Source organism: Apodemus sylvaticus, chromosome 4 (assembly GCF_947179515.1).
Source record: "Apodemus sylvaticus chromosome 4, mApoSyl1.1, whole genome shotgun sequence".
Lineage (NCBI taxonomy): Eukaryota > Metazoa > Chordata > Mammalia > Rodentia > Muridae > Apodemus > Apodemus sylvaticus.
In genome coordinates this window covers 77510022-77517258 of record NC_067475.1, presented here as the reverse complement: position 1 = coordinate 77517258, position 7237 = coordinate 77510022, and the positions used below count along the sequence as shown (strand labels likewise).

The following is a 7237-nucleotide window of genomic DNA, read 5'->3' as shown; positions in this document are numbered from 1 at the left end:
CAGAGAAACCCTGTCTCGGGGAAAAAAAAAACAAAAAAACAAAATGCCATCACAGAATGGAGGCAAGGTGAAAGACATCACATGATCTAACAGACTGAAGTACACACTTGTCATCACAACCCTACAAACTGCACGGGTTTATTAGCCTCCTTAAGACATAATGTGGCTACACTCCTGAATATTCTTTTGAATACTTGGAGAAAACAGGGTTTTTGTTTTTGTTTTTTAAGATTTATTTTATTTATACTCTGTGTGGGGAGTGGATTTCATGGGGGCCAGAGACTGACTTTCTCTCCTGAGGCAGGGAGTCTCACTAAGTTTAGTATTCACAGAATCAGCTAGACTGGCTGACACTCAAGTCCCTTCTGTCTTTGCTTCTCCAGTGTGCTGGGATGCTAAGAGGCATGCTATACCTTGTTTTTATGTGGGTGCTGGGAACTCAAATCGACATTCTTGTGTGACAAGAACTTCACTAGACACCAGTGAACTGAAGGGAGAGGGTTTTATTTTTTAGACTAGGCTTGATCCTCCTGCCTCAGTCTCCTGATGACTAAGGTTGTGGGGGTGTGGTACCACATCCCGCTGAAAACAAGCGCTCCCAGGGGCATTTTGCTGAGTCAGGTTGTATGAGACAATGGCTTTTCAAGTTGCTTCTGAGGCACGTGTCTGGCGTTTCCTGTACTGTGGCCTTGAAGCAGGACATAAACGATTCCCAGTAAAAATAACATACTTGCCCTTGACAAAGGCCAGCTGTTTATGCTAGAGACTGGAATTTTTTCCATTTAGAACCCTAGACTAATGCTGACTGGAGGTTTCATTCATCTTTCTACAAGACAGGGTTTCTCTGTGTAGCCCTGGCTGTTCTGAAACTCAACTCTGTAGACCAGGCTGACCTCAAACTCAGAGACCGCCTATCTCTGCCTCCCAAGTTCTGGGATAAAAGGCGAGAGCCATCACACCTGGTTGGAATTACTTCAAATTTTAAAATTAAATAACTTGTTTCTTGCATTTAATATTGGGGGTTGAACCCATCCCTTTGTACACAGGAGCCATGAGTTTTGCCTTGGTCTCTCTGTACTAATTTATTAAAAAATAAAAATAGAGTCAAACAATAGACAACAATGTGAGGCGTTGAGATGGGAAGCTCTGTTTGGGTTTTTAGACCTTTCTTTTTGTTTTGTTTTGTTTTTCCGAGGCAGGGTTTCTCTGTATAGCCCTGGCTGTCCTGGAACTCACTCTGTAAACCAGGCTGGTCTCGAACTCAGAAATCCACCTGCCTCCGCCTCCCAAGTGCTGGGATTAATGGTGTGCACCACCACAGCCCAGCAATTTTTAGACCTTTCTGCCTGGACCTTGCTAGTGAAATCTACCCTTAAATGTTTAGTAAAGTGGCTCTTTGGGTCTCTGCTCGAAATTTCTATGAAGTAGCTTTTTGGTGCACTTAAAAAGTACCCACAATTCCTAGCAAGAAAGCACCCACTGACGTTGTGGCTGCGGATTGGTTGGTGTTGGTGCTGAGTTTAACCTGTAGTTGAAGCTGAGACCAGGCAGTCGCCATGATTGCTTTTGGGGCTCCTCGACGCCGATGCTCCGGGCTCCTTTTTTCCTTGGCTCCACATTTCTTCCTGTTTTTAATTGGGACGCTGGCCAACAAACTCAATGTGCCTCAAGTGTTACTTCCCTTCAGCCGGGAGCCGGGCCGGGTGCCCTTCTTGCTGGAGGCTCAGCGGGGCTGCTACATCTGGTGAGCGGGGTGCAGAGATCTCCACCCCACAGTGAAGAGGAAAAGGATTACAGGAATCTGATGTGGTCCCACCGTGTGGAGGGACCTGTATGTGGCATCCTTAGGTGGGATATACCCTAAGTTGTGAGGCTCTTTAAGGAAAAACAAAAAACAAAACAAAAACCCGAACTGTTGAGACGCAACTGCTGGCATGGGCAAGCCCCGTGTCAGCCAGACTGCCAGCTTTCGTATGCCCCGGTTTGAAGGCTTTATGATGGATACGGAATCAGGTGAACTAAGAGCCACGTTAGGAGACCCTGACAACAATCACCAAGCTAGAGTAATAAGACAGATTCATCATTCATGGAGATGAGATCTGCCTGTGAGATGAGAGTCCCTGTCCCCCATACAAGGGGATTCAGTGGAAGTGGAAGACGGGTAGTCCGCTCTGGGATAACGACTGAAACCTTCCCGAGTATAAGAGAGCCCAGTGGCAGGTGACGTGCTTATCTGAACTGTAAGGCAGTTTAACCAAAGAAAACCCTTAGATACCAGAAAACTTATTCTAAGTGAGAGAGGTTTCCCCTTCCTTTGCAGATCGGAGGGTTAGAGTAGGGCTTTGCGAATGCTAACCAGCCCTCTGCTTAGCTTTATCCTTAGCCCCTTTCTAGCTTTCTAGGAGAAGCAGTGAGGTTTTTATTTTTGTCCCAGAGTACAAGAACTTCAACTCTCATTACGTATAAGGAACTTAGTCTTGTTGACAACCCAGTGTGATGTTCATCATTCAGGAATCCTAGTATTGAGAGCTTTCTATCTATCCAAGATGCTAATGATTATTTTGTATTTTTGTTTGGTCTCAGAATGTAGGCAACTTTCCATTTTAGATAGCTAGGTTTACAGGAAATTATTTTTTAAGGTAAGAGGAATCTTTGTCTTGTTGCAAACACAAAGCTATTTTCCACACACTATTTTTTTATATGTTGGATTTCTTTTTTGTTTTTTGTTTTTGTCTGTTTTGTTTTGTTTTTGTTTTTTTGAGACAGGGTTTCTCTGTGTAGCCCTGGCTGTCCTGAAACTCACTCTGTAGACCAGGCTGGCCTCAAACTCAGAAATTCGCCTGCCTCCGCTTCCCAAGTGCTGGGATTAAAGGTGTGCACCACCACTGCCCGGCATTTGGATTTCTTTCTTTTTAAGATTTATTCATTTTATATATGTGAGTACATTGTGTCTGTCTTCACACACACCAGAAGAGGGCACTGGATCCCATTACAAATGGTTGTGATGGTTGTGAGCCACCATGTGATTGCTGGGAATTGAACTTAGGTCTTCAGGAAGAGCAACTTTACTGCTGAGCTATCTCTGGAGCCATTTTTTTTTTTTTTTTTTGAGATAGTTTCTCTGTGTAACACTAGCTGTCCTGGAATTTGCACCATAGACCAGGCTGGCCTTGGATTCGGAGATATGCCTGCCTCTGCCTCCAAAGCAGTAGGATTCAAGGTGTGGGCCACCACTGCCTGGTGAGAGACATATTTTATTTATTAATGTACCATTGATAGACATAAAATCAAACAGCCCCCAGCCTCAACAAGGAAGTTAAAAAAGCATTACCAAAATGAGCCTACAGTGGGGAGTCAGAAATCCTGTGACATGCTGTCTCTGCTTTGGTACCCAGAAGACAGTGTGAGACTCTTCAAGGCTTCCAAAGTTTTGGGGAGTCCAGGATCATTTTGGGAGGTCTCCTCAGGGTTCTGCCTGGTGGTCCCTCTTGGTGTTGAGTGGTAAGTGTACATTTCCCAAGTCTTACACAAGTAGTTTGTTACTCTAATTCTAATTCAGCATGTGCCTCCACCCTAACCCTTGGACCAGCTTTGATCTGTGGGCCTTAGACAGTTTCTTGAGCCCCATCTTGTGTCTTTTCTTGGAGAACCAAATCCTGATGTCTCCTTTTGTCAGTCTGAGCAGAGCAGCCAAGGCCCCTGGAGTCTCCCTGTTAGGGTTGGGGTCTGTCTTGTGAATCCTATTTAAAACATTGTAGGAAGAATAACATTTTAGATCTTTGCACAGGTGATCACTGGGAAATGGTTCTCATCGATGTCCGGTTTAAACTCTTGTGTCTTCTAACAGTGGTTCTGCAGAGCTCCATCAGGCGTACCTGATGGCTTGTAACATGGGAGAACTGTAGATGCTTCTTGCGTGTGTTGGCTGGACCCCCGTGTACTCATGTCACGCTCTAAACCGTGTTGTCTCGGCAGGCACTCCACTCACCACGATGCAGTCACCATCCAGCCTTTATATGAAAATGGCACTTCGTGCTCCCAAAGGGCTGTTCTTGTTGCTGAATCCACCCAGCCGATGCGCCTCAGCAGCATCATCCTTGCTCGAGAAGTGGGTATGTTATGGGATTTGACTCATTGCTTTCTGTGGCTGTTTTTCCTTGACACAGGGTCTTACTATGTAGCCATGCCTTTCCTGGAATTCACTGTGTAGACCAGGCTGGCCTCTCCCTCTGGAGTATTAGGATTAAAAGAGTATATCACCAAGACCAGACATTTATTTGCAATTTTGAGGCAGGGTCTTCCTAGTGCTGGAATACACTATGTAACCCATGCTGGCCTTGAACTCACAGAAATACTCATACATTACCCTCCTTCGTGCTGAGATTAAAGACATGCATCACTATGCCTGAAAAGAAATAGGTACATTAAAAGCAAAGATGAGGGGGGCTGGTGAGATGACTCAGCCGGTAAGAACACTGACTGCTCTTCCGAAGGTCTTGAGTTCAATTCCCAGCAACCACATGGTGGTTCACAACCATCTGTAATGGAATCTGGTGCCCTCTTCTGATGTGTCTGAAGACAGCGACAGTGTGCTTATATACATAAAATAAATATTTAAAAATAAATAAATCTAAAAAAAAAAGTCTGTACTTAGGGCATGTCTGTATTCCTGCCAGAGTAGAGGATTCCTCTATTCTGTATTCCTGCCAGGGAGGCAGAGGCAGGCAGATTTCTGAGTCCGAGGCCAGCCTGGTCTACAGAGTAAGTTCCAGGACAGCCAGGGCTACACAGAGAAATCCTGTCTCAAAAAAAAATTATAATTCTGTGGACCAGTGAGATGGCTCAGTGGGTAAGGTGCTTGCTGTCTAGCCTGACAATCTGAGGTAGAAAGAAAGAACCAAATCCTTCCACATATGCACTGTGACATATGTACCTGTATACACTCTCATACTTTCTCTCTCTCTCTCTCTCTCTCTCTCTCTCTGAATATACCTTCAAAACTTAATGCCATAATTTGGCCATCCTATTTATTTTTTTGTTTTATTTTGAGTGTTTGATTATGTCTGCGACAGGGTCTCATTTAATGTAGACCAGCTTTCTCCCAAACTCATAGAAATCCACCTGCCCTGCCTCCCAGCTGGGACTAAAGACTTCTACCACCAAGCTTAACCTAATAAACAGTTTTTGTAGCTACATGTATTCGTGTGTGGAGAGGCAGTGTGTCCTCACGTGGGGGTTGGAGGACAACGTTCAGGAGCTGGCTCTTGTCCCCACTGTGTGGGTCCCCAGACCTGGACTCAGACACTCAGGTTTGGGGCAGCCGCTTACACTTGTTCCTCCTTACACGCTCTGATTGTGCTCTTTGTGTGTGTGTGGTTTTTGTATTTTTGTTTTTCATTTTAATTTTAATTTTTGAGACTGGGTCTCACTGTGTAGCCATGGCTAGCCTAAAATTTCCTGTGTAGATCAGGCTGGCCTCAAATCGAGAAAGATTTTCCTGCCTCTGCCTCCCAAGTGCTGGGGTTGAAGGCGTGCACTGTTAACCCTGGGTTTTTTGTTGTTCCCTTGTTTGATTTTAGTTTTTGTTTTATTTATTTATTCATTTGTTTATTTTTCAGACAGGATCTCTCTCTATCTTTTTAAAGATTTTTTATTTATGCATGAGTACACTGTCGCTGTCTGAATCATGTGCTAACACTGCCACTGACATCACACGCTTTGGTATAAACTTCCACATCCCCCAAAACTACCAAGCTGACCAGGAAAACCACTGCTTCTTTTTTTTTTTTTTTTTTTTTTTTTTTTGGTTTTTTGGATTTGGTTCTTTTGAGACAGGGTTTCTCTGTGTAGCCCTGGCTGTCCTGGAACTCACTCTGTAGACCAGGCTGGTCTCAAACTCAGAAATTCGCCTGCCTCCCAGAGTGCTGGGATTACAGGCGTGCCTTACCGTCCTGCTGCTCCTTAATGTTTTGCCCACTAATGTTAGTGCATATCCATGAATTTTAAAGAATTTATTTTATTTTTCAAGATTTATTTATTTTATGTATATGAGTACACTGTAGCTGTACTGATGGTTGTGAGTCACCATGTGGTGGCTGGGAATTTGAATTCAGGACCTCTGCTCACACCGGTTGGCCTGCTCACTTCAGCCTAAAGATTTATTTGTTATTATTTGTCAGTACACCGTAGCTATCTTCAGATGCACCAGAAGAGGGCGTCAGGTCTCTTTATGGATGGTTGTAAGCCACCATGTGGTTGCTGGGATTTGAACTCAGGACCTTCGGAAGAGCAGTCAGTGCTCTTAATCGCTGAGCCATCTCTCCAGCCCAAAATTTTATTTTTATGTGTGTGTTAGTTTCAATGAGAAGAGCATCCATAGGTCATAATTTGAATACTTGGTCCTCAGTTGGTGGAAAATTTGGGGACAAATTAGGAGGTGTGACCTTGTTGGACGAGGTTTGTCACTGGGGGCTTTGTTAGGGTTCCCATTGCTGAGAAGACACACTATGACCAAGGCAACTCTTATAAAGGACAGCATTTAATTGGGGCTGGCTTCCAGGTTCAGAGGGTCAGGTCATTATTGCCATATGAGGATGCACGGCAGCGTCCGGGGAGACACAGTGCTGGAGAAGGAGCCCAGAGTTCTACATCTTGATCTGAAAGCAGTCAGAAGACTGTCCTGTCTCCCAGCAGCTAGGAGGAGGGTCTCAAAGCCCAGCCCACAATGGCACACTTCCTCCTACAAGGCCACACCTACTCCAGCAAGGCCACACCTCCTAATAGTGCCACTCCCTGGGCCAGACCACCACAGGCTCTGAGTCTCAAAAACTTGCCACACCCAGCGTGACTTTGTCTCTGCTCCCTGCTTTTGGATCCTGATGTAAGGGCTCCAGCTGTTCGTGCCGCCACGCCCTTGCTCCCATGTGGCGCATTCTAACCCTTTAAACCATACGCCCAGCTGCACGCCTTCTTTTATAAGTTGCCTTGGACATGGTCTTGTTGCAGCAATACAAAAATAACTAAGGGGGTGGAGAGATGGTTCAGAGGTTAAGAGCACTGACTGCTCTTCCAGGGGTCCTGAGTTCAATTCCCAGCACCCACATGGTGGCTCACAACCCTCTGTAATGGGATCCAGTGCTCTCTTCTGATGTGTCTGAAGACAGCAACAGTGTACTCATATACATAACATAAATATTTAAAAATAAATCTAAAAAAAAAGTTTGTATTAAGGGCATGT

The 7237-nt window shown here is 44.8% G+C and overlaps 1 protein-coding gene across 1 annotated transcript in view; it reads left to right on the top strand.

Annotated features, from left to right (window-relative positions):
• The first annotated feature begins 1556 nt into the window (after nt 1–1556).
• Nup210l (nucleoporin 210 like) overlaps nt 1557–7237 on the top strand; it is a 108279-nt gene continuing 102598 nt past the window's right edge. Inside the window, exons 1-2 of the mRNA XM_052179947.1 lie at nt 1557–1744; nt 3976–4112. Coding sequence (XP_052035907.1) covers nt 1557–1744; nt 3976–4112 — 325 coding nt within the window. The remainder of the gene's footprint in view (nt 1745–3975; nt 4113–7237) is intronic.